General features: G+C 34.3%; 2 protein-coding genes and 1 pseudogene across 2 annotated transcripts; 1 reads left to right on the top strand and 2 right to left on the bottom strand.

The window, feature by feature from the left end:
* On the top strand, nucleotides 1–27,807 carry LOC139113814 (uncharacterized). Its single transcript, XM_070675235.1, has 5 exons — nucleotides 1–386; nucleotides 1,103–1,184; nucleotides 17,619–17,665; nucleotides 26,462–26,579; nucleotides 27,454–27,807. The coding sequence occupies exons 1-5, from the start codon at nucleotides 354–356 to the stop codon at nucleotides 27,549–27,551; spliced, it is 378 nt and encodes a 125-aa protein (XP_070531336.1). The 5' UTR covers nucleotides 1–353; the 3' UTR covers nucleotides 27,552–27,807.
* Nucleotides 8,132–12,501, bottom strand: LOC139113780 (uncharacterized). The gene is made up of 4 exons (XM_070675188.1): nucleotides 12,483–12,501; nucleotides 11,805–12,358; nucleotides 9,321–9,651; nucleotides 8,132–9,224 (listed from the first exon to the last, which is right to left on the bottom strand). Exons 1-4 carry the CDS (start codon nucleotides 12,499–12,501, stop codon nucleotides 8,167–8,169), a joined length of 1,962 nt encoding a protein of 653 aa, XP_070531289.1. The 3' UTR covers nucleotides 8,132–8,166.
* On the bottom strand, nucleotides 15,292–17,028 carry LOC139113813 (uncharacterized; annotated as a pseudogene).

Here is a 27,807-nt window from a genome sequence, read left to right as displayed (position 1 = left end):
AAACGTGTTTAAACGTTTTTTATATTAATTAAAGTTTAAAAAATATTAAAAAACATTAGTTTGTTGATTGGGTTAAAGATTATTTACTTATAATAGAATACATTTACATAAAAAATAACAAATAAAAAATCTAAGATATTAGAATACTGGCTTATATAACTGTAATTATCTGAGATAAAAAGTAGTTAAACCACAATCTACTTCCACATAATTTATGTAAAGTGCATGTTAAATATCATTACATCATCAGTGACTTTATATATAAATACGCAACTTCATACACTTGGGTTACAATGTAGAGAAAAACATTTGTAAAAATCAGCAACTGTTGAGTGTTTTCCAAGATCGATAAAATGAAAACTTTGGTACTAAATGCTTGTATGCTTGTGAGTACAATAATCTCAAATGACGCAATATAAGTTATAAACAAAACAATATACAATTTAAAAAAAATTATTCTAACTTTTTTCTTTTTATGGTCTTAAATAATTTCAAAAAACTCATTGTATACTCATGTATATGATAATTATTTTTATAACAGAAAGTTACTTATATTTTTATTAAGCCTATATATTATTATTACTATTACTATTATTATTATTTAACGTTCATTAATATCTTTACACTTTAGTGAACTGCGCGATTAAAATTGCCAATACTTATTATAGATATATATAATAAAAACAGTTACATTTTTATTAAAGTCGGAACAATATACAATAGAGTCTATGAAATTAAGTTTGTATATTAAAAACATGAATTTTTGCGAAAAATATTATTTTAGCTAGAAGTCAAATCTATAACTTACCGACTTCTTGCTGCGTGAGTGTTTACTAATTCGATTATTAGAAGATGTAACATTAATTTTTTTATTTCCTGTTCAAAAAGAGAAACCGCACAAATTGCTAAAGTTTAGGACGTAATAATCGATTTAAAATCATAAAATTGCAAATATTCATAAAAATATTTTAATTTAGGTAGAATAAATGTGCCATACAAAAAATTAAGCAATATTTTAAACACAAATTATTAAAAAATTGAAAGAAAAATAAAAATGTATTTAAAAGTATTTAAAATTAAGCGAGTTTTTTTTTAATTTCAGGTAGTCATCTATAGTGCCAATCCAATATTAAAAATTTTTCATGACAACGTTGCAATGTGTGTCCAAGAATTAAATAAACCACGTAAATATTGAATATTTTACTTAAATATAATTATTTTTGAAAAAAACAGAAAAAAAATGCTGAATGTACGTAGTACATTAAATACTTTAATTAGAAACATATGAAGAAAAATAATAAAATTCGAAGAACTAATCATACGTAGAAAATGAAACAAAAAACAAATTATTGGTTTAATAACTTAAAAATTGTAACAAGTTATATAAACTGTAACGTCCGTAATGTATATTTTGTTCATTTTTGAATCAATACATATTAGCATTTTACATTACGTTTAACGTCAAAAATTTTGTTATTTTCTGAGATTCAATACGATGTGCATGTCAAAATTTTTTTTAATACGATTTTGAGACTATAAAATCTGCGGAATTTTGTTTTTTTTTTGTTTTTTTTTGTGCTCGAGAAATATAAATATCGTGAATAATAAGTCCTTTCTCCAATGCTTTAGTGAAACAGTTTAATGTATATTCAGAAATTTTGTGCAATTTATTCTTTTTACTACCACCTGCTTTGAGATAATTTTCTCAGTGTCATAGTTGCCGTTGATACGGCAGTTACATTGAAATGTAATTTGCTTAAACTTTCGTATAACTCCTTCAAGCGATATTGATTTTGTTTTTACCGCTCCTTCAGTATTCCACAATTTGTCTTTTGTAGTTATTTGGTATTGCTTCATTAAAACTACAACCAATTTTTCTGGAAAATATACATATTCTTTATTTACTAACATATTAACATTATTAATGTTTTAATTATTAATCTAACAGTTTTCACTTCTGAGATTTCGTGTATGTTTTAAAAATCTAAAGTATCTTGTTTATATATTTGAAGTTATTTTTTGTTTTGTATTAGTTGTAACATATATTCAATTGTTTCTTTTACTTTTACTTCCTTCAAAGTTAATGGACTTAGCGGAAGATTGAAAACACTGAATGTTACATAAAATAATATTCAGTGTTACATTATATGGATTAAAATATATTATTCTGAAAAATATTAAATTCAAATATTTATTTCCAGTTCTGGTTTTATATAAACAATATTATGCAATTTATAATTAATGAAATAAACTCTTTAAGTTAGTTTGCATAAACACGACACATATGGGAACAAGGAAGTAAACATAAATTTTACGTAATAAAAGTCAATAAATAATTACGTAAATTCAGTGTATACAATTTCTTTACTATATCCACTATGATTCACTAATGATCAACTAAGATTATCAACAAGTATCAAAGTTTATGTACATATATGTATCAAATGGAAGTAAATCACGTCAAAATGAATCAACAATCAAAGTTCACGTTTATAGATAAATGTTTTATGTATGCATAAATGTAAATAACATAATTCGTTTTTGTTGCGTAACATGTAGCCAAAGTTTGTGTTTCTTTACATACGCATTCTTTATTTCATTCTAGTAATATACAGAATGTCCTATTTGAAACAGGACGGCTAAACAACTTTTTAGAAAATAAAGAAGCAAAAAAATGGGTTAAATAAAAGTTGTAAAGTTCGAAGGGGGCCACAAAATGGTAACCTTCAAGTTGCCCTTGAGATTATCTGAGATTGAGCGGATTCAGTTGCTGCTTTCTCTGGGCGAAGAGGTAGGCGGTTGTTGAACTCGTAAGTTCGGTTGGAATAAGTCGGAGATGGTGACAAGTCTTAGGTGTTAAATTACTGTATAGAATCTGTATAGCCGTTTGGTAGATCTTCTTTCTTGATCGTTCACGAAGAAATCGGGCAGAGTGACGGTATTAATTCTTGAATTCTTAATTCGGTAGTGACCACTGTCCAAAGTGGCAAGTGTTATTTATATAGCCAAAAATCTGTGTTATCTTTTTAGATGTATGGTACCGGCCATCTTTGATTTCTAGAATAGCTGTTTCTGGACATGCCATTTTAATTATTTTATTTGGTTTTCAGGAATAGTCTATGACATTGATCCGCTACGGTCATTGCTCTGGTGGGCGTATTAATTCGAGAATATTTTATGATAGAAGTTCGCGTTTTGGCGTTTTCTTATTTAGTTCGTTATTTTTGTAAAATTCCACACTTCTCGAGGTTTTTTGTCTGGTATAATAAAATTGAATTAGGCCACAATAGCTTTATGTTCTTTAGCTGTATACAGAAAAAGTTTAATAGAGAAGATCATGTAATCGACGGACGATGCGTTGAACCTTATTTGTTCCGTTTTATGACTTAACTGATTAGCCACAGGCGCGACGTCCAACTGCAATAAATCTATTTCTTAATGAGATGGTTATCAATCAAACAAACAAAGTGTCAATTACCAGGGAGGAAAAATTGTGGAAGTAAACATTTTCCAAATTTTTGATTTAAGGGAACTCTTTTACAATTAATCGCGCCTTACTTTTTTATCTGCTTTTTTTGGTTTTTGGTTTAAATCTATTTAATTTTTATTATTAGGTTTATTAATTAATTCTCAGGTGTTATTTTTATTTAAACAATTTATTTCGTCATTTATTACCTATATTTAACGTCTATAAAGTTAAAACAGTCACTTTAGCACAATTAAAAAATTTTAGTTTAAATATTTAGTGCTCTTTTGTAGCTAAATAGTTGCTCTATTGCGGATTTTGTTGCTCCAGCCATTTTTGAAAAACCAATGGATGTGCTGACTTAAAATTAAACGTAGCACAGCCACTTAAAAAAAATAAAATAAAATAAATACGGATTTCTGTAAAGTGAATTTGTGGCTAATTAGTTACTTTAATTTCGTCTTTATTGTGCTTTGCAATTTGATGTTTATTATAATAATTTATTTTTATATTATTATTTTTTATATTATTTTATTTACTTATATTATTTTTTTATCATATATTATATTATATTATATTATATTATATTATATTTGTTTATATATTTGGCTGTGTTGAAACACGCTCAAGAGTAAAGTCTCTACTCAGAATTTGTTGCTCCGTAAATTTTAGTGTAAAACTCTTATTCGGTTTTGTTGCTCGAATGATACGATAATTTTTATATGTACACCAATAGATGTGGATTAATTTCATATGGTTTTTTAATCGGTCTTTTTGTTTTTGTGAGGTCATTATACTCGACCCAGCAATTGCCTTTACGCAGCGTAATAGCAGTGTAATGGCCTACTGATTCCATTGTCAACCTTGTTTGTGGTAACGTTTTGTAATCAAGGCCCATTAGTTGTAAATCATTATTTTTATCTATAGGATTTGCAATTGTTCTTATCAAATCTTGTACCTTTAAAGATTTCCTTGCTAAGATATCGTAGGTACAAATATCAAATATTACAATAAAACCTAAAATTTTTACATATTGTAATGTAATTGTAATGTAATCATTAATATATGTTAAATATGCTACGATTCTAAATAATCAATTTTTTAATACGAATATATACTTAATTTGAAAAGCGTTGTTGTTTCATACCCTGAGCAATCTTTTTTATAACGATTTTTCTGCCCAGTTAATAAAACGTTATTCTGGATTACATTATAAAAATCAGGTTGCAACAATAAATTATAATCGATTTGTGCAACTGATAACTTTTTATGTCTCGCAGGACATCCAAGATTGCATTCTGAAATTTCTTTAAAACTTGGTGTGTTATTTAATAAAATATTCGCTAAGTAACCAACGTTTATTTCACAATTAATTTGATGAACGTAATCTTCAACAGATTCTTCTTCTTTAGAGTAAAAAATAAGTTTGAGTATTTCTACACGTTTCTTGTATGTATATGCTTCAATACCCTTGTTTAATATATCAAGTCCAATTTAATAAAAAAACGTTATAAGTTTCTTCTTGTATCTATAATATTAATTTAGAAATATTTTGTTATTAATATTAATATACTAACCAGTATAATAATATGTTAAATCTATATAATTTTATACCTTGGTTTTAAAATGTTTATAATTAGATACAGTGGCTAAAGTGGCTGTTTCAACTTTATAGACGTCTATATTTATTTATCCGAATCTTTACTATTTATTGTTTTATTATAATTTGTTGGACTATTCGAGCTTCTAAAATTTACATAAATGCAATTTGAATTTAATTCTGATTTTCGTAATTCCCAATTAAATTTTATACTTGAACTTTTATTTAAGCCGTGTAGACTGTCAAAACTTCTATTAAGACTTGAGCTTGGACTATTATAATAACTTGCGGGACTATGAAATCTATCGTCTGAATCGTATTCAACCATTATTTCTGGAGGCAAATTTTCCATATTTATTATATTTGCATTTTTATTTTTATTGCTTATAAATCCTATTATTTCTACGACTTTCTCAATTATATCTACATGTCGTACAATTATTATTTTATTATTTATTAAGACTTTATGTATAAGTTTAAAATAATTAATAAATATCGGAGACGTAATCCTAGCTTTCCCGGCGCCGTCGCGTCGCCCAATACGCACCTTGAAGAGATCAAGCTTCTTGCTAGCCCTTTCTTTGTTTTATCAGACAAAGATTAAGCACGCATTGTGCCTTATGACGATCTGCAAATACGCAGTGCCATTCTCTGGCTAATGTCACGAACGATCATGAAATTAGAGACAATAATCTCAGGCAAGCAACGCAAGACGATCCTGCGGATTCTAAGATCGCCGGGAACCCCGGAATTGCGTTCTCGCTTAAACAAAGAGTTTGTGTTTAGCACTTACCATCGATCTGCTAACAGCAGGTAGTAGCTTATGAGTCATGCTCGAAGACACTTCGTACCTTTTACTGTGACAACTTTAAGTATATTTCAAAAGCGACTTTGTGAGCTCGCTTCAAAACTTACGCGACTCGCGCTTGCTTTAAATTCGCGTGGCTCGCGCTTGAGAAATTTGTACACAACTACTTTGGTGAAAATTAAATAAAGTACATAATTTACGAGAACGCTTTTAAAAATAATCTGCCTTTCCCAACTCGTTCACCTCAATTTCTAAGATCCTAGAATTTGCCGGAACACTTTATATCCAACAGTATCGTATCCGAATAATCTCAGGTAGCACAGTGTCGTCATTATAACGTCATTATTTGGCCATCAATTACGTCAAATTCACTTTTAAAGTGACGTAAAAATGACGTTAAAAAGACGGTCCTAAGACACAGACCAGTTACGTTTTTTTTATCACTACAAAATGACGGCATCTTTATAACGGCAAAATGACGGCATTTTTATGACTCAGTTACGACTCACAAGGAAGGTTAGGCAACCCGGAAATTCAAAAAAATATAAAACTTTGTGTGCATGCAGAGTAGTTCATCCGTAACACAAAACTATTTTTTGTTTGTGCTGAACTTCACTTTAAAGGGATGAAACCACCCCTTACAAATAGAAAGGTTATTTGCTTTTTTCGATATAACTCGAAAACTATTTAAGATATCAAAAAAAGTTTTATATAAAAGTTTTATAGTAAAAACAACTATATTTTACTGTAGTAACAGAATTAAATAAAAAAAATTTTTTAACAAAATTGTTTATAAAATTAATAAGGAAAAAAAAATGTTTTCTAATTCTATTATTGCAGTTAAACGGAGGTGTTTCTACCATAAAACTTTTGTATAAAACTTTTTTTGATATTATCAATAGTTTCCGAGTTGTATGGAGAAAAATGAAAAACCTTTACATATGAAAATACTTTATTTTCGTAAGAATTATTTTTAAGCTGCAGCTAAAATTTTTTAATTTATTTGTTACTCTATATGCGTAAAGCTTCTCATTTAAAAAACAAAAATTTAATCAGGGTAATAGTCGAATTGAAGCACAAACAAAAAAGTTTTATATTAAAGATGAATTATTGGACACAAAGTTTCACAATGTTGAATATTTAAAGATTCTCTAACTTTTTTTTATGGAAATCTTGTTATTATTATTGAGCGTATTACCCTGATTAAATTTTTGTTTTTATAATGAGAAGCTTTACGCACATAAAGTAACAAATAAATTAAAAAATTTTAGCTGCAGCTTAAAAATAATTCTTACGAAAATAAAGTATTTTCATATGTAAAGGTTATTCATTTTTCTCCATACAACTCGGAAACTATTGATAATATCAAAAAAAGTTTTATACAAAAGTTTTATGGTAGAAACACCTCCGTTTAACTGCAATAATAGAATTAGAAAACATTTTTTTTTCCTTATTAATTTTATAAACAATTTTGTTAAAAAATTTTTTTTATTTAATTCTGTTACTACAGTAAAATATAGTTGTTTTTACTATAAAACTTTTATATAAAACTTTTTTTGATATCTTAAATAGTTTTCGAGTTATATCGAAAAAAGCAAATAACCTTTCTATTTGTAAGGGGTGGTTTCATCCCTTTAAAGTGAAGTTCAGCACAAACAAAAAATAGTTTTGTGTTACGGATGAACTACTCTGCATGCACACAAAGTTTTATATTTTTTTGAATTTCCGGGTTGCCTAACCTTCCTTGTCAGTTTGACGACGAAAAATTATTCGGGATGATCCGACTCTTTTTAATTTGCTTACCACAAGTTGACAAATCGAGAATTTGATACACAGTATCAGTGATGAGGTTACACGCACTTTTGGCAGTATCCAGCCGATTCACTCGCACCATGCACAAACAATCATCCGGCCGTGCCCCAGTGAATTAAAATCACTTTCGTAAAAATTGTGGCACACGCGCATACAAATTAAATAATATAATAAAACAATGTAAAAAGTTAAATTACCATATATTATCTGTATATTATGATACAGCAACAATATATGTATATATTTAAGCATTAATTGCTATGAATAATCGGAAAGCACACATGTTTATTTTCAAAAGGAAGTATCATGACTTTAGCCATGACGCTGCCAATTGGCCAAAACTCTAAATTTAAAGATAATTTGTTTAAAATTTAAATATTTAATAATTTTGAATCTATTGGGTAATTATAGAAGGAATTATAAGATTGGAATTTTTTTCCTATAACAAATATTTTGTTTTCTGAATTTACAACGACAATGTTAATTTGAGTTACTGTGTTTTCTTTTGTAATTTATATGAATCCGCGAAGAATAGCCACTTATGCAAAATTTACATTTTTTATAAAATAACTTTTTATATTGTTTACATATTTTCAAATTATCATGCAAAGGACCATTTGTGTGTTGCATAAAATATATTGAAGAAATTTCTGTATTTATATGTACATTTGAAAGTGAAATTTCATGTAATCGACGACAAATTTGTTGAAGTGGTTTTTGTGGCGATTTAACTAAAGTTTTAATTTTACCAAAATAATTTTTAAACGGAAATGCGGAAAAAGAATCTAAAGGTCCAAATTTCGCAACTTTATCTGGTAAGTGACAAAGTGCATGTACATTGTATACGATAAACTCTTTTCCGTACACTTTTTTACTATGATTTATAAAGGTATTTAACAAATTTTGTGTAAAATCCAGGCCAATTTGTGAAATATTTTTTTTAGATAAAAAAATAGTTATTGCACAATTCAGTAATAAAAAATGTTCATACAAAGCTAAATCAAGTTGATTTTTTAAAATAAGTGGACCTAAGTACACCAGAAATGTTCTAAACTCAGTAGCTTTCCAGCGTTTTACTTCAAGTAAACTCCAAAGTTTTATGTTAAATTCTATAGGTACAAATGGCTTTAACAAAATTAAATGATGCGACATTAAAATTATATAACGACTTTGCAATTTTACTTTAATTTTAGCATTGTGACTAATTTCTATCCATAAACATAACATTTTTCTTGTAACTCCTAAACATATATTATGCATATAGTCAATTGGAAAAAGAGAAATTATTCTAATTTTTAGCTTTAACAATGGTGAACAATCTATATAATATTCTTTATCTTTTTGAAAAAGAAAAGATGCATCTGTTCGAAGTTTTGCGTTTGTTCCTGGATATGTTACTCGACCATGAAATTCACCATTTTCCGTACATTTATCACATGCATGATATTCTCCGTGAGATTTAATACATTTTATGTACGCTCTGGCAGGAGCATTGCATATAAAACTGTGAATTTTAATTGTGTATAATTTATGTTTATAATTAAAGCCATTTTTTTACAAATTAAACAATTCATCAATAAAATTACTTAAATATTCATTAAGAGGTTTCAGTTTAGCAATTCCACAAAATATACCTGCAGTATACGGTTTGCAATAAACATTTTTTATTAAACAGGAAATTGGCCATATTTGAGTATTATTACTAGAAAATAAAGGTACACCACACCACACACCATCAATATTAAAACTTAATTCAATTATGTCAGTTGAAAAGCATTTTGTTGAAAGAATAATATTTGTTAATTCTGATTGTATACCAATATAGCAATATTCACCGTTTTCTAATCTTTTAGTACATGTAGAAATTGGAATTTGTAATATAGTTTTACAATCTAAAGGCAATTCAGGATGTAGTGGCGTGAGAATTTGTAAAAGATTATTGACAGCGACATGAGGCATTTGGAACTTTAACACCCATTGTGTTAATAATGTTTTTAAAAGTTTATAACGTGTGTGCTTTCCAATTCTGAATTCTCCGTTTCACATTGCAAATTAATATTTAAATTAACAGAAGACTCGTCAGATGATATAATCAGTGAGCTATTATTATCAGACATACAATCATTATTATCATTCAGCGTATGTATATCATCAAAACCTTTACAGTCTTCTTTCTTCCTTCTACTAACTCCTGAAAATAATATCTTATTCTACGCTTTCTTACACCTCTATCTTATTGGTTACGCGCCGAGAGAGAGAGAGAGAGAGAGAGAGAGAGAGAGAGAGAGAGAGAGAGAGAGAGAGAGAGAGAGAGAGAGAGAGAGAGAGAGAGAGAGAGAGAGAGAGAGAGAGAGAGAGAGAGAGAGAGAGAGAGAGAGAGAGAGATCACACTTCCACTCATACTATTAGGTATACGAAAATAAAGATGATTAATCTCTACTTTGTATTTCAGTTCATTTTGTAAATAAATTTTACTACAACAAAGCTTGATTTTATATATGCAGAATCACACGTTCGTGCTGTGATATCTCACAGCTCCTTCTATATATTTGTGCCGGAATCGCGACACAAATTTTTGTAATGACGATCCGACTGCTTTCGAACGACGGACGCAACTGTGAAGTGTTCGGTGTCGATATTTGTTTTCTACTGAATGACTGAAATTGTATCGTTCATATGCGTTTAGCAAGATATTTCGGATTGGCCTTCACAGTCTATATCTTTCTCATAAGAAGCCTCCTGATTGGTTGTTAAAATCTATGGTTTTGTGGAGGCTGTCCCAAAGGCCGTCGCGAATTGATGTTTGTTTAATTGCCGGCGCCGAGACGGCGGCGTCTTTGTTTTGACCGACGACGGTAATCGGCATGCTATTGTTCCTTCAAATTCTAAAGTAACACGATAAAATCTATCTTCACAAAAGCGTCCGGAAGCAATAAATTTATTTCAGATCCTTTCGACATTTTTTCGTTATTGCAATACTTGTAGAATTTCGTTTGCTAATTGTAAATTACATGCAGTCAATATTTTAGAATTAAATTTGACAGATTTAATAAAATCGATCCAACTTCTTTCGAGAACGAAGTAAATCGTTGTAACATTATAAATGTTGAATTCCATCGTGTATTAACATTTTAAATTAAATTAAAATGGGTAAGTTTTCGCAACGTATCAGCAGCAACAATTGATTGTTTAAAGTACGTGACAATTATTTTTTTTTTGTACATTTGGAAAGTTAATAGTATCTTTAGCGACTAAATTTATTGAATGTGCAAAACATACAATATGTCTACTAGATCCGAAAGTACCTTTAACTGCTGTTACGTCAAGGGTTGAAAATTTTGTGAGTTTATTTACCGCTTCTCGGATGCTTAGGAAAAGGCACGAGAGCTGGTAAGGAGGAGGAAAGGACTTGGAGAGTGACGTAATAGCCGATCCATGCGTGGCGCGTATTTGGAGGGGCCACGCGTAAACGCACTAGGAATGGGTTCGAGTCGGTTGCGTGGAGAAACTAGCCCGTAGTATTTGTTCTTTTTAGGAAAAGAAGTTTAATTCTTATTCCCTGGGATAGAACTTGAGGTGGTTTTTCGCAACAAAGGATACTTTGGTTAAGTTGAAATAACTATTTTTGAGTTCTCAGTAAGGTAGTTTGACAATTTTAATATTAATTAAACACAAGTTTAGAATAAAAAAACAGATTATACGAATTTAGTGACATAATTATATAAAAAGAAAGAGGAAGGGGGCTTAACAAAAGATATAATTTAAACATTTTAAAAATTACAAAAAGGAAAAAAAAAAAAAAATGAATTAATTACAAAGTTTAAAACTAACAAAAATAATTTAAGATTGAGGACATTACTCTAAATCTATCTCTACAATTTCTGTGATCCGGGCCGTCGATCTTGGAAATACTCTGTCGATCAACCTGATCGGAGCCAAGAAGGGATGTTCCACCCCGGGATAATAAATGAGAATATTATGATCAGGAGTCGCCCTTCTGGCTTCTCTCTGATCTCCTCAGGATCAAATGAGTCGGGGCCTATTGAATAGGCCCTTTCCGGGACGGGATCCGTCCACGAAGTGCAGGTGCTCCGGAGGAGTTTGAGGAGAGGGTCTACGACTTCTCTCGGTTCCTCTTGTTCCTCCAGGAACTCTACGCTCGGGGCGGGGGAAGGGGAATGTTCCGGGCTGTCAGGCTCATGCCAGGAGATGGTTTTGTCCTCGGCAAAGGAATCGATCTCCTCGGGTTCCCCAAGATAAAGAGTCGGTGACCGGATGGGAGAGGAGCATGCTCTAGGAGCAACTCCAGGAGAAGGTCCGGAGGAATTCAAAGAAACGTCTGGAGTATAGGATGGAGAAGTAGGGCGGAACAGCTCCGGCTCAGGTTGGGACGATAAAGTCAACCTCGAACGCGACGGTGATGGTGTTCGCGGCGGAGTATTCTTCTCCGACTCAAGGTCTTCACTATTTATCGGCGAGTTGGGAGGTACGGTGGGCGGAGGAGACCATGACCGCTCTGATCTGAGTTTCGGAGGTTCCGGCGTGACCTCCCTTGGCGCTGCCGCGAATAAGAATTGGACAAAGAAGCTTTGAACCAATTCTCGCAACTCTCGTATCTTGCGATTTTTTCGGGCGCGGCTTTTCTTAATGGATCGAAGATTTCTTGATTCCACTAAAAGGTATCAATTTGAATTTGATTTTAATGAAATGATTAAAGCGGGAAATATGTCAGGGCAACACGCCACATTCTTCCTTCCGGATCACTCTATAGATCGCTTCAAATATTCTCCCGGTACCTTTGTCCGGATAGACCATCACTCAAGCTAAGGTTTAGATAGTCACCATTTACTGGCAGCATATCGTAACCTCTGGCAGGAGGAGACCCATTAACCGAATCGAATCAGGGGAGAATTCAAAGGATTCTAGAGAGATGCCTACTTCGGAAAACGCAAACGGCACCCTGGCAACACCCACGTCATTCATTTTTCAAGAATATGAATTTTAGAATTTTAGTGGAATCATTTAAAAGAGGACAAAGTAATAAGGTCAAATAAAATAATAAGACTTACTTTTCGTTGCCTTCGGTTGCTCTCGGTCGAGTCCCTCGCAACTTCTTTATTGGTATTGAGACAGCAGTCAGTCACAAGTCACACACAGAAACAATAGTTGGTTTGTGAAAAAATTCAGAGACTGAATGAGAGCGAGTCCCGCTGAAACACGCGGTTTTATAACCTTGGAAAAGGGGTGGGCTAGCGCCGGATTTTCATTTTTGAAAAAGTCAGTGCTCTGATTTGGCGGTTATGTCCCTCCACTTTTCCTTTTCTTAATTATTGGTTATTCGGATCTCATCCCTTCTCTGATTTTCCTAAGCTCTAGTTTTCGTTCTTAGATTTTTAATTAGTGGTGAGGAGTTCCCGATATCTATTGGCCCGAGAAAAAAAACTCGGTTGTACTAAACTCCGCCCGCATGGCTTCCCCTTCCAACCTTCTAGAATATTGTCATTAATAGTTGGGAGAAAATTCCTAAGGACCCCTTTTCGTTATCACCGGGTCGCGTTTGTTTATGGGATCCGGTCGCGTGTCATATTCTTATGACTGCAGAGTTTTCGCCCCCTTCGTTTGTTTATTCTTCGTAGTTGCGATCTCAAGTGCTTCACTTATCGTCAGATATTTGATATTGATTCCAAATCGTTTTAGGTTCTTTGAAGAGTTTTCTGTTTAAGTTTTCCGTCGGTATCTATGCCGTGATTGTTCTAAGTTTAATTTAAGCATCCGACGATAAGAATTTCGGAGTGTAAATTATTTCTTCTGGAAGCCTGGAAGTTCTCTCTCGTCACCAAATAGTCACGGTTTACTCTTTTCATCTAATTTATTGAACGCGTGTCGGAAAAAAGGAGATGTGGAGTCCGAGGACGTAACACTGCTGTTTTAATATTTGCTCCGTTGTTAGTTACGACAACAGTTATTTTTTCATCATTAATGTGCCAATCTTGTAAATGGTTTTCGTCTATTTTCCTATGACTTCAGAGGTATGTCGCTCTGTCATTTCTGTAACACCAATTGTCGTGGCTTATAATTCTCCTTACAATTCATAATGAATAGTCAATCCTAAATAGCTTATAGTATTGAGTACGTCGGTCTAGATATCCGCTGTTACCAAAAAATAATAAATTTTTTCTAATTTTTGCTTTTTACATGCTTCTAGATACTCGTATTTTTTTTCCATCTTTTTTGTGATAAATTTTTTTTCAGGTACAAAGTTAGTTAATATTTTTTTAACGGGAAAGGGGCGACCTTTAAAAAGTGGTCAGGGTTACTCAGAAAAGTGACTTCTACAACATATGTCAAGGTCATCGAAATCGAAGAGGTTGAAATTTGTTTAACAAATTTTATTATTTTACAGAAAATTGTTTTTGTACATTTATAATTTAGTTAACAAGTTTCAATAATTATTAAATTTCTTTTTAATTAATTTTTAAAAGCTTCTTATGTTTTTTTTAAAACTATTCTTATTTTTTTTTACGTATTCAAAGATTTTTTATTTTTGATCTGTTTGATAACTGAATCTAACGTATTATTAAATTACAAAAAATAATCACAAAATGGGCACACTCACCGATTTTGTTTTAATTTTTTTAATACATAGATTTTGAGGTGTAAAAAACAAAACTATAAATTAAAAAAGTCGCATTGCATAATTAACATAGTAATACTTTTTTGAAAAATGCTAATTGCAAATTAAAGATTTTTCTACTTTGCCCTTACACGCGTATACTGTTTACACATACACTTTTCTAATTTCTAATAGAGACACACACATAATCCACGCACACCAATGTTTCTAGTTTAATAGTTATGGAGACCCCCGCAGGAAAGCTAAACCCAACGTTAATAATTTATAATTGTAATTATTATAAATTAAATAATTACATTTCTAGTTTTCTTTTTTATTTTACTGTAACCATGAATGTTTGATTTTGAGTTTAAGATCTTTTAAGGGAGTATTCTAGTGTAGAGGCATGAATTTTGCCCGGTTTTTGAAGCGCTGTACAAAGGAAACAAAAAATATTTTTACTATCCATTTTTTTATCATTTGTTTATTGATGTTTTATTATTACATAAAAAAATTAACCAAAAAAAAATTAAAATTCACAAAATTATGAACAGTCAAAGTGGGGGGTCTAAAAAAAAGAGGGTGCCTTGGCGTAAATGATTTCAACCCTTCTGGTAATCTGAAAAATAAAAAACAGACGGATTTTTCATTATTATAGATGTCGCTATCACATGACTCTTGAACAAGTAAAAAAAAATTTTTCTCATAAAATAGCGGCTGTTTGAAAAAAATTTTTTTTTTTCATATTTTTTTAACAATTTCGTATTTTTTAAAAATACAAAATGAAAAGTTATAGCTTTGGGCAAGGTTTAAGTTAGAAAGGAATGTATAAAGAACATCCTCTCCAAATTTGAAGTAAATCGGTTAATTAGAACTCGAGATATTGTTACCGCCAGCTCAAAAAAAGTAGTTTCGAGAAAAACGCGTTCGAAGTTTTGAGACAAGTTTTCGGCAATTTTCTTTATATAATGGTACAGAATCCTTATATATTCTTAATCGGCAATACCTGCTTCATATAGGAAACCTTCCTCTACTTCAAAATCCTCATTTTCTGATGTTCTTTGGTGAAGATGAGCAGTTCTACCCTCCTTTGAAGCCTCTGAAGTCCGGAGTTCCGAGCGCTCGATACGCGCATCGTTTCGTCGCGCTACAAAAGCATTAGCATCTGGGCCAATCGTGATTCCCATAACTTCTAACATTTTTAATATGGGTATAAAACCTGCATTAAAAATACTAACTGCGAAGAAAGTGGCAATTTCAACTGTCTTTGGTCCAGCGTGAATGTGCTTCGGAGCAAACGTCCATATTAACGAGTTTAAAGATTCGTTATTATTTTAGGTTTCAGAACCCAAACATCGTTCCAATAAACTATCAGCTGATAAACTTTCGTAGATTGGTTTTATTACTCGTAAAACGTTGTCACTTAGAGGAGGATTTTCGTGATCAAATTCATCAATAGTGCCGTCTTCTATTACCTTTAGATACTTGCACCAACTAGGCGAACAATTCATGTGTTGAGGATTTTTGTTGGTTGAAATTTTATAATAATAAGTTGACCGCACATCTCTCTTCATGTCTTCAACAGAATTTGGATTGCGACAAATGGCTAAACCATAATATAAAAACAATTCATTGATTAGCTTATCAGTGAGTTAACCAGCGCCTCTGCCACCAATACCTTTATTCTCTTTTTTTGCTTTACGTAACCGTGAACCCATGCGTTTTTGAACATGCCCAACACACTCCTTTTTTTCTACTATCGAGTTATCATCGTAGGGGTTTATATCAAGAATGCCTTTGAAAGTTTTTGAATCACCATCTCCGATATATCGGACATATTTGGCATTATGCTTGATTTCTAACCTCCCAAACATTTTAATAACCGCGTCAACCTCCATTTTTCCGGCGCTTTCTTTATGATTTATAGTACAGATTTTTTCATGCTCTTCGTACCAATCTTGATAAGTTTCGATGTCATTATTTTTTTTGTGTTTTCATAGATTACACCCTTGACAAAAACTTGATTTTACTACCGTATCAACAACTTTTTTACTGTACTTACCGACAAGCGTAGTCACACCAAAGAGAGAATTGAAGCCTCGTTTTTTCCACGTGCCATTGCCCGAAACAGTCAAATGATTAGGATTAGCGTGAGGATCAGACTTTTCTATTAATTCCTTTTCTTCTCTTACGGCTTTTAAAATAACTAGATCGTAAACCGCTGAAGCGGCTGTATATAAATTGTCAAGGCAACTGTAATATGTACCAATGGTCAAGCCTTGACAAATGTCCATTATACTACAAAATATGTTTATACCTTCTCTTCCAACTCCTAGCAATCTCATAGCTGCTACAATTCTACGATTCACTTCGAATGCTTTATTTATAAAGGGCGATGATTGAATATATCTTACTTGCTCACACTCACATTGTAAAGCAATTTTGAACCCTAATCCACGAGCAGCTGCACGACTAAATTTTATTTCTTTCTTACATGTTGAACACAAGATCAATGTTGAAAGCGTGGTAAAAACAGAAAAAAATTCTAAAATACAATAACCGTAATTGTTATTAATAATAACTTCCTCATCCTGCGAATGTTTTAATTTTGCTGCAGATGCACTAGTGAAACTGGTTTTTGTTTCTGCAGTAAATTGATTACCGGAAAATTTTCTCTTTTTTGATCTGCATGGCCGTGAAGAACTAAATTTTGAAAATTTCTTATCCATGACACTATAAATAAATTCACAATTCACAATTTACGAAATAATTTTCACTTGAAAAATTTTGAACACGTTGTCAAGGTTTAGCACGTCCACTCAGTACGAAGGTTGGCTCAAAACTAACTTAAAATAAAACTAAAAGGAGAATATTCCAGCAAAACTCGTTTCTATGGCTTTCAATTAAATATAAATTTCAGAGAAATACTATACAATAAAGATTTTAAGAGAGTTATTAATCCGTAATGATCCGGGAACGCTTACCGTCTTTTGTTTACTAATGCAAATAAGACCGGAACCGATGCAACGTCACTAAAACAATTATAACTTATTAAATAATAGGAATTTAGAAAAATCCTTTTAATGGCATATTCTTGAATGTCTACACTTTTGAAATATCAAAAAAAAAAATTTTTGGTTTTTTCAAAATTCTACACTAGAATACCTCCTTAATAGTACATAAACAATGAAAATTTCTAAAAATAATTTAAAAATATAATAGATTAAAAATAACAAAAATTGTAAAAGTTCTAAGAATTTATTAGGCCAAATTAATTTGTAATAAATTGAAATTTTCTCAGATTTTTTATTTTTTTCAGCAACTGAACCTGAGGTAGTTTATTGCACTGTTCATAAACAAGGATCGGTATGTACACATTTATTGTAATACAATTATAAAATAAAGCTATATTTAACGGAATCCTAAAGCAATTGATAGATTGAACGAACTTACCTGAAATAAAGTTTGAACCTAATTATGCCCGTTGTCTCGTCCGGATGAAATAATAACTATGTAGTCGTGCTTTGCGCGCCATCTGACAACAGTTTTCAAAAAACTCCAAGCAAAAAAGAGAGGCGCTGCGCGCGTCCTGGTACTTGTGCGCCTCCAGCGCCTACGCTCGTCATAAGTTTAAAAAAGGAAGAACAGCAAATCGTGCAGAGAAGGGTGGGAAAAAAGAAGGGGAGGGGGTCCATCCGGACGAGACAACGGGCATAATTAGGATCGAACTTCACTTCAGGTAAGTTCGTTCAATCTATCAATTATGCCCCGTTGTCTCGTCCGGATGGAATAATAACTATGTAGGTGTTCATAGCAACGATTTGCTGAAAAGAACTATAATTAGAAACTCACAAAAAATAAACGCTGGTAAGCCTACTTAACAAGAATGGTAACATAAAAATAAACCACAAGTAGCGCTGACAAAAAGAAAAAGAGATAATGAGACGCCAAGAACTTAAGAAATTAAGAAAGCAAAACGGCGTCGGTAAAGTCCTCCAGATTAATGATAGGACGGTTATAAAACTCCGCAAAGACGCGAGATCCGCCAGTCCAGCCCGCCGCGCGCTTGATAACATCAACAGCGACACCCCTCCTCGCAGCGCAAGATGTGGAAGCATGTCTCGTGCTATGGGGCGTAAACCTGGAGGTGTCAATATCGCAATGTTCTAGGGCCTGTCGGATCCAGCGGCTGACTGTCTGAGGCGTAACCGCTTTATAAGGCTTATTGCAAGAAATAAAAAAATTATCACAATCCAGGGGACGTATATCTTTGGTTCTCTCTTTATAAAACTCAATTATGCGGATAATACAGAGTTCTTCGCGATTCTTAAATCTAGAAAAACAAAAGAACGGCTGAGCGCGACCCGGAGCGGACGTTTTCAAACGGTCGGGAACACGAATGGTAAGCTTCTCACTAAAGGACATTTGGGATAGCTTGAGAGAGGCGATTGTTTGAACCCGCTGACCAGTGGCTAAAGCGAGAAGGAGGGCCATTTTCTTAACCACGACGTCTAACGGATGTGCATCGTAAGGGTAAATGAGACCCAACTTCGATAAGACGGGAGCAGGGTCCCAAACGAAATCATATCTCGGACGAGGGGGCTTAAGAGCCGCAACCCCCTTGCAATAACGTTTGACGGCCGGATGTTGACCGATTTCATTATTGGAAATGAGGGAAACGGCAGATCTCATTGAATTAAGGGAGGAATACGACGAAGTCGAGTCAAGCTCTTGCGCTAAGAATTCAAGAAAGTGAGAAATCGAAGGCGAGAAAACGGGTAACCGGCGATGTTGGCAGAAGCTCCACCAAAGGCGGAGAGGGCGCGTATATTGAGCCACAGTAACGTTCGACAGAGAGGCCAAAATGACCGGGATCGCTGAAGAGGGAACTAGGCGGTTTCTAAAAGCTTCCCGGATACACTCCCGGCCGCCAGAAAAAGCGTTCTCCAAGAGGGATGGTGACTCCTGAAAGGAGAAGAAATCAAAGATTGGTTGGGTGAAAAAATTAAAGGGGAAGACGAAAGAAGACGCTGAAAAAGAGGGAACCACGCCTGGGAAGGCCACAAAGGAACGACCAGGGTTCCCTCTGCTTTCTCGTCCATAATCTTTCTTAGGACGCGAGGTAACAAAATAAAAGGAGGAAAAGCGTAAAAATATAAATTAGACCAGGAAAGAGTGAACGCGTCAACCAAAAAAAATCCCAGGTCCAAGAACCAAGACACATACGTTTCACATTTAGCGTTGAGAATGGACGAGAAAAAATCTACATCAAACGGGCCGAAAGCCCTGTCTATTTGATGGAAATGGTCCTGGGATAAGGACCATTCGGTGTCAGGGTCCGAGATCCGGGATTCTGCATCAGCAATAACGTTATCAGAACTAGAGATATAAGATGCAAAAATAAAAAGATTGCGGTCCTCACAGACTTGCCAAATCTGCCTGGAAATTTCGTCAAGGTAAGGAAATTGAATAAAGCCAAACTTATTGATATAGGCTAACGCAGTCATATTGACAATTCAAAGAAGGATATTGGAGTCTCGAAGGTCGAACGCAAAACAGCGAATGGCATAAAGCGCCGCTCTTAGCTCGAGCGCGTTAATGTGAAGGAGTCTGTCTTCCTCCGACCACCATCCATGCGTGCGTGCTTCGCCACACGCTGCGCCCCAACCGTTCAAAGAAACGTCCGAAAAGATCTCTCGAGCAAAATTGCTCGAGCGAATGTGGTTCACCTGAGTGGAACAAGAGAAAATTTTGATCCACCACGAGAAATCAGATTTTAAATAAGACGGAATATCCATAAGAGCAGAATAATCATCGCCCGATCTGCTCAGTGCTAAGAACTTCTCGCGTTCGAATTGTTTAGTATATAACAAGCCGTACTGGACGGCAGGGCAAACAGAGATGAGCGAGCCAATGAAACTAGCAAAAGTTCTTATGGAGCATCTGGATTTCCGAGCCATGTCAGACGTTAGAGCCAATAATCTTTCTCGACGGCAGGGGGGAATTGAAACAGATTGATCCGTAGAATTGAAAAGAAAACTTAAAAAAGTACAGGAATCTGAAGAAATTAAATTAGATTTAAAAAAATTAATCCTAAAGCCTAAAGAAAGCAGAAGGTTGAGAGTAGCGTTGAGATTGGCTCGGCATTTGTCAGCGGAAGAGCCAAATAGCAAGAAATCATCCAAATAAATTACTGATTGGAAACCACCACGACGGAGATGAGAGAAAACCGGGCGCATAATTTTAGAAAAGATGTAAGGCGCCGTTGATAAGCCAAAAGAAAGAACAGTGTATTTATAAGTAGAATTACGCCACTGGAAACGGAGGTACCTCCTATGCTCTTCGATAATAGGCACCAAAAGGTAAGCGTCCTCAAGATCAAGGGAAACCATCTGCGAGCCCAGTAACAAAAGTCGAATAACGGTACGCCAATCCTCGAGCTTGAAATGTGGCGGCTCAAGATAAACGTTTAAATCGCGCAGATTAAGAATAAAGCGTTTATTACCCGACGACTTGTCGACGAGAAAAAAGGGAGATAGAAATTGGTCAGGACGAGGCTCGACCCTCCTTATCGCTCCCTTGCGCAGAAGACGCTCGATCTTTGCGTGACAAGAGACCTGGTTGGCTTTCGAAAAAACTCTCCGGTAAAGAAGGTCTAGGAGGAGGATTGGTTACAAAAAGTAAACGGTAGCCCTAAACGGTCTCAAGAACTAATTGATCCTCGGTGATGAGCCTCCATTGGTCGAAGAAAAAACGTAGACGACCTGCAGTACGTACCTCGCTTAACGGTGGTGGCGAGACCGGGATCGTGAGCGTGGACGTTGACGGCTCTTGCGGTAGGAGGCTTCTGTCGAGCGAGCCGCTGTTTGGAGAACAGCAGCCTTGCGATTTCCCGAACCGCGTGGTTTTGCTGCAGGCGTATGAGAAGAGCGTTGGGACTGATTTTGGCGTGCCGGCTGTTGGGACTTCTTTGCCACGAGGGACGTTGTCCTAGAGATGTCCCGACCAATCCTCTCGCAAGCTTGTGCCGTCTTTAATGATTCGGCAAAGTTCTGGCCAAATAAGAACTCATCTATGTCTGTAGCCTCAGCAGCATTCTTCCCAATGATGTTAAAGGAAGGCTTCGTAAAAGCTCTTCTGCCCAGAGACAATTTAAATTGGTGGTCCGCCAAAAGGTGCATGCCCTCTGAAAGAAGGGGAAGGGCAGAGCGGGGCTCCTCAGCAAGCCTCTGGAGAACCTCAGGCCTTAATAAAATGGAGATGCCTGTGCCGAATGCATTCAGGCAAGCGGTAACCTGAGACTGTGAATGCACCTGGTGCTCATCACGCTTGATGACCGAAGGAGCCAAGGCGAAAATTAACTCCTTGTTCAGCTTCGGTGGCGCCAAGGCGGACAAATCTGCTCTCACCTGATGCTTAGAAAGTAAGGCTGAACACAGATCCTCACTAATGCCCTTCCTTGCCTCAGTCTGGATTGCTCCCAGCATCACTGCGTTCCAAGAAGTAGATGGAGTAGAAGGTTTATCTCCGTCGAACAGTAAGGTGGCAAAATCAAGGGCCTTAGGATTCTGCGTGTCAACGGGAGGCTCTGCTGGAAGATCTAGCTGCACTGAACGGTTGAGAAAACGCTCGACATTAGAGATGGCAACCTCAGAGAGCACTGAAAAAGAAAGAACAGAAGGGAACAGTCGGTTATGTCCACTCTTTGCCACGGCTGTAGGTCGACAAGTGGACATACCTGGTTCGACGCCCCGGTCAGCTTGAGCGACCATCTGTGCTTCTGTTAACGGCTCTATGGCCAGCTCCGTGCATTCAGCAGAGGGAGAGCGATACTCGACCGGCGAGAAGGAACCTGAGGGTGATCTAACCTCCAAATGTCGTTGTCTCTGAAGACTGGCGATGAGGTTCTGGACCTGCTCGAGCACCTGCGTGCAAGAATCTGGAGGGCGCCGACGAGATCTCGAAGAGCGGCCAGAAGAATTTTTCTTGTCTCGAGAGAAATTGCGAGCACGTGCGTGGCTCAAATCCTCGCGAGACCTCTCATCCTCAGAAGAATAGTCCGGAGAACGATGTCGGCGTTTAGCCGAATGGTGACGCCTGTGGGCTTTATGCTTAGGCATCCTGGAAATCACTCCACACGAGAAAACCGGAAAAGTGAGCTAACACGTGTTGTCACGATAAGCGAACAGAACACAATGACGAGCGTAGGCGCTGGAGGCGCGCGAGTACCAGACCGCGCGCAGCGCCTCTCTTTTTCGCTTGGAGTTTTTTGAAAACTGTTGTCAGATGGCGCGCAAAGCACGACTACATAGTTATTATTCCATCCGGACGAGACAACGGGGCATAATTTATATTGTTACGTTTGTCCGGATGTAAGCGGATGTCCCATATCGCTCGTGCAGCTTTCACATACTTTTACACATTCGCGGCACTCTTTCGCGTTGCGAAAAAAATCGACACCGATGATTACAAAAAAAGAACAAAGAGCTTTATTATAAACGATAACCTCGGCACGTCAGTTCTCATCAGAAGTATCGGGAAAGACTGCTTGAACATGTAAAATCAATATTATAATTTCCTATGACAACGAAGATCGAGAGAACGATGTGCAAAATCTTCTTTCGCGAGTAACCGTCTTCAGGCGCAACGCACTTCGCGCTGAACGATGATCCCGGGCGCGCTGAATTTCGAAGCGAGTGTAACAATATCATAGTGCAATATTGGGATTGATATTGTTACACTGACTCTTATATAAATTTTACTAATTCACACACTTTCACTCACTTGCAGATACTTTCTTAATTGAAATTTGACACTTTGAAAAAGATAATTTGTATATTTATTTACTTCATATGTAATCCAAAAAAACGTTCGTTTATTTTCAAAAGTGGAAAACGAGTCCCTTAGTGTTCCATAATTGAGTCTTGTTTGACAAAACCCAACAACTAAGAAACCGTTCTCTAGCAATAGAAGATTATTGACAAATAATCCATTCTCGAGAGAACTTTGCGCGATAAATTTCAAATCTTACAGTCAAATCAGAACAAGCGTAACATTAAATTTTTTAATTGAAATTATAAATAAAACAAAATTTACACAATTAATGTACATACATATATCTTATTGGTTCTACTTGATTTAAAATTTAAAAGACTACAAATGTTATTTACTTGTACATATTTGCTTGGGTATGAGAATACTCAATTAAGTTCTAATCGCTTTCCCATAAATAGCATTAATAGTATTTATGAGTAGCGCAAGTTGCAGTCAAAAATTATAACTCTTCTTTTAACTTAATCTTAATCTTTGGTTTATTATCAGATATACATATTACATAAAATCTTAATACTATAAGTGTATACTGTGTGGCTTAGTCAGACTAGTCGTGCGACGCTTTAGGTAACAAATGTGAAGTGAGGTGAGAGTGACCTGTATGGAACTCCAATTGTCGTCGCAGGGTAAGACCGCTGGTTCCTCTTCATTCGACGACGAGTTACGAAAGGGTTCACTTAAGTTTCTGCCTTAGTTGTTGTGGGCGCGTGTTAAGTGGCCCGATGTACGAAGTTAAAGTGTACTTGTATTCCTTGGCTGCGTTTATCCTGTAGCGGCGTTACACTCGTTGCTACTCTGGAATACCAACGCAAACTGGTGAATCGCCAAATCTGAATGTCCCAGAAGTAAAGAAATATCCACGGTGGCCTAGTAAAACGTGGTGCCATGACGTGGCACAGAATCAATGCTTCCTACTGTGGCTGCAGTGAAACCTTTGCTGGCGCAGTGATGACCAGGACGGTGACAGTTGACTTCTTTGTTTCAGCTGAGGTAATCTTCTTCGTAGATGGAGAGATTGGTGGGGTAACGGTTAGTGACGGCAAGTTGCAGAGACTGACTGGGGTGTGATCGAGCTAGTTTTTTGTCGACCTTCTCTCCCGGTATTTTTTTTCGAAAATGGGTATGATACCGATTTCTTGGGCTGAGTCCATCTAGGAGTTAGCTCGTTCCAGTGATACCAACTTAGTGATTTTATCGTCAAATCTGAAAATTTTTAATTGTTTATTAAAACTTTTAGTGCATTTTTCAACATGTCGAAATACTGGTGATTTAAAAATCTGCTTTGAGAATTTTTGAGATTTTCAAAAATGATTAAAGATTTCCGACAGTTTTCAAATATGATTAAACATGTATAGGGATTTTCAATAATAAAAGTTTTTATCAGTTTTTTTTATTATTTGTTTGAATTTAATAAACACGATTGTTTTAATTACTGTATGTGTTATAATTGTACGTTTAAATTAGTAAAATTTTAAATTATTATTATTCTCAATATATTTTTCTATTATATTGTATCAATCGATGATGATTCTCACTGTTTTAAAAGTAATTTAAAACAAAACAATAATAGTTTTTATGATAGTTAACAACATTAACAACTTCAGAATACTCACAAGTATTTTAGATTAAATATTCATCTATTATATTTATTAATCAATGATTGTTTCAAATGTAAATTATTTGTTAATTAATTCGTACTACCACTCAAATAATAAATATTTTAAAAGAAATATATTAACTTTTTGAATAATGCAAGTTTGTGTTAAATTGATGGTACAAAAACAAAGTAAATCTCTTTTTATTACCAAAAAAACCGTTTTTTGCTCCAGATCCTATATAAACGGGCGTGTGAGACGCCTGAATTAGCTAAATCTCGATTTTATTGTTACCTCTTAAAACCCATGCTGATTGGTTCTCTCTTGCTTGGCTTGCTTCTCGCCAAGCGAGAGAAAATGTCAGCTGTCAAAAAAGAGGTTTTGAGGTTTGGTTTCGGTTTGAACCTACAGGTGCGCGCTTGGTTTTTTTTCTCCAAAAAAATAAAAAATGAAATGAAACATTGCGCGCGCGCAGCGCGCGTCTGGTTTGTTCTAGTGTAACAAATACCACAGTAAATTATAAATACACAATAAATATACAAAATGTAAATGTGAATACTTTAGTGTCTCGTTCTCTCGCATATATCGTTTATTATTCTCGCACGTGAAAACATAAAAAAAAGTACTTGCAATCCATTCTAAGACTATAAATCTCAATAGAAAGATTAACTCAGAAATACTTTTTTTTATTTTTATACTTTAGATTAAATCAAACACGATTCATCAATACATATAGTTATCACAAAAAAATTGTTTATACATTCTAATTACATTTTTAATTTGTAATATTTTAAAATGTAATTTTATAATATTTGTAATAATTTGTAATAATTTGTAATAATTTGTAATATTAAAAAATGTAATATTATAAAAAAAGATATTTTATATAGATTAAAACGTGTTTTATTTTATTGTCACTATTTGAGTTGCCAGTATTTTCCTTTCTATTTATAGACCTTGGTCCCACAAGCAACTGCTCGTTACAATTTTGAAGACGCATTTTATTTAGACAGAGAGGACCTTGAGTCCCGCTAAGCAAGTAGATTGACAAACGCATATTATACAGGGTGTCCCAAAGGGTGTCGGTAGTCCCCAAAGTCATGTAGACAAACTTTGGAACTAAGTAGATTTTGTCATTTTAAGACGAAAAGTCCTTTATCATTTTTTATTCCGAGTAATATTAAGCGAGATAATAATTATTAAAAATTATGTCTTTTGGGCGGAACTTACTGCTCCCATACCGCGCGGAGACGCTCTATCCGTCGGTAGTCCCCAATTTTTGCGTTCTCGGTTATTGATAATTTTCTTTGTATTGTTACGCGTCGTCGCCTTTCTTTGATTCCTGGTTTAAACCAGTTTATTTAGGCGGGCCGATCGTAACCGCTTGTCTCGCCCCGCGCGCCTTCACTTTTCTTATCGATGATAGAGAACGCAAGCATTGGGGACTATCGATGGATAGAGCGTCTCCGCGCAGTGTGGGGGGCAGTAAGTTCCGTCCAAAAGACATAATTTTCAATAATTATTATCTCGCTTAATAGTACTCGGAATAAAAAATGATACAGGACTTTTCGTCTTAAAATGACGAGATCTACCTAGTTCCAAAGTTTGTCTACATGACTTTGGGACATCCTGTATAAGAAAAAAAAAATATGTGGCAAAAATTTTAACTTATTAATTTAAACAGGTTTTTTGGAACTACAGTTAAAGTTTTTTATTATAAATTTATTAATTTTAGATCGATGAAAAAGGCAGATACATGATAGAAAAAGGTATTGCAAGATTAGACGATCTCGTAGCTGACGAAGTAAAAAGAAACAATATTAAGGAAGTTATTCGCCATTGTTATGCTCAAAGTAATAAACATTCCATTCTTTATACTTCACACTTTTCTATTATTATCTGTAGGTGGTTTTCCAGACAAATACAATACAAAATAGATATCATCTTTTCAATTATATAAATTTAACTTAACATTACATAATTAAGTAATGTGATTGTGGTGTTTCACATTATATGTCTGGGAGGCTACTACAGAAAATGATGTATTTAAAGACAGTAGAAATTAGTCGTTTTCTTCTGTATTAACGTAATTACTCTTAATTATTTAACATTTGAGAAACTTAGTAGTTGTTGATTTTGGGACGGCAAGCTATTGATCAAGTCTTTTATTTGTTACACGTTGTTTCTGGTCCTTTACAATGCTTCTTTCTGTTATTTATCCTAAAATTTTTTTGTTATTTTCTAAGGTACAAAGTAATATTTACAACTGTAAACATTTTAATTAAAAACACTTAAAAAATTATTAAATATATTATTATAAATATATTATACAAGTTGTCTCATACTAAAGTATGGTAATTGCAGGAGTAGGTAGGGCTTGTCAAGACGAATAAAAAAGTCATACCATTTTGCAAAATTCTTAATGGTTATTGAGAAAAAAATTAATTTGTCTAGCGCAAGAGCGACAAGGAAGCCACGCGTGAGTGAGCGCGACAGGCAAGTAGCTAAGAATGGTGCCGTCGCCTGTCGCGCTCACGAAAGATTAAATGTTATTTATGAAATTTTGTGTTTGTTTTAGTAACATTAAAGATATGTTTAAAAGAAACTTAAAGTTAACGACTAATATATTTTGGCTAATACAGTAATTAATTTTAAAATATATTATGAAAATATTATGATTGTTTAATATCTCAAAACAATTATTCTTAAATAATTTTTTTATTACAGATCAATATGGAAGCGATATAATAATTAATGATGAAGAGACAAGGAAGATTATCAAATGTAGTATGCCTGCATTCGCTCTTATCGACAAACTCCAATAAAAAAGTTTTTGTTATAAATTTGCATAAATACGAAAAATAATAACAAATTGTTAAAACGCTATATTAATAATTTTCATAGATTTTTAATAAAGTTTAAATTGCAGCAAATACATAATGTAACAGTTATGTTACCTTGGAGTAACATGTAATATAACAGATGTGTTACACCGTGGTACGGTGAGGTTGTGGGTCCGTTCGCAGGAACCGTTGTCAAGGTGGAGTCGGTCGTGGTGAATAAAGAGATTCTTGTTTATAA

The sequence above is a fragment of the Cardiocondyla obscurior genome, linkage group LG03 (assembly GCF_019399895.1).
Source record: "Cardiocondyla obscurior isolate alpha-2009 linkage group LG03, Cobs3.1, whole genome shotgun sequence".
Lineage (NCBI taxonomy): Eukaryota > Metazoa > Arthropoda > Insecta > Hymenoptera > Formicidae > Cardiocondyla > Cardiocondyla obscurior.
The sequence above is the reverse complement of the archived record's forward strand: the minus strand, read 5'-3'. Positions and strand labels throughout refer to the sequence as shown.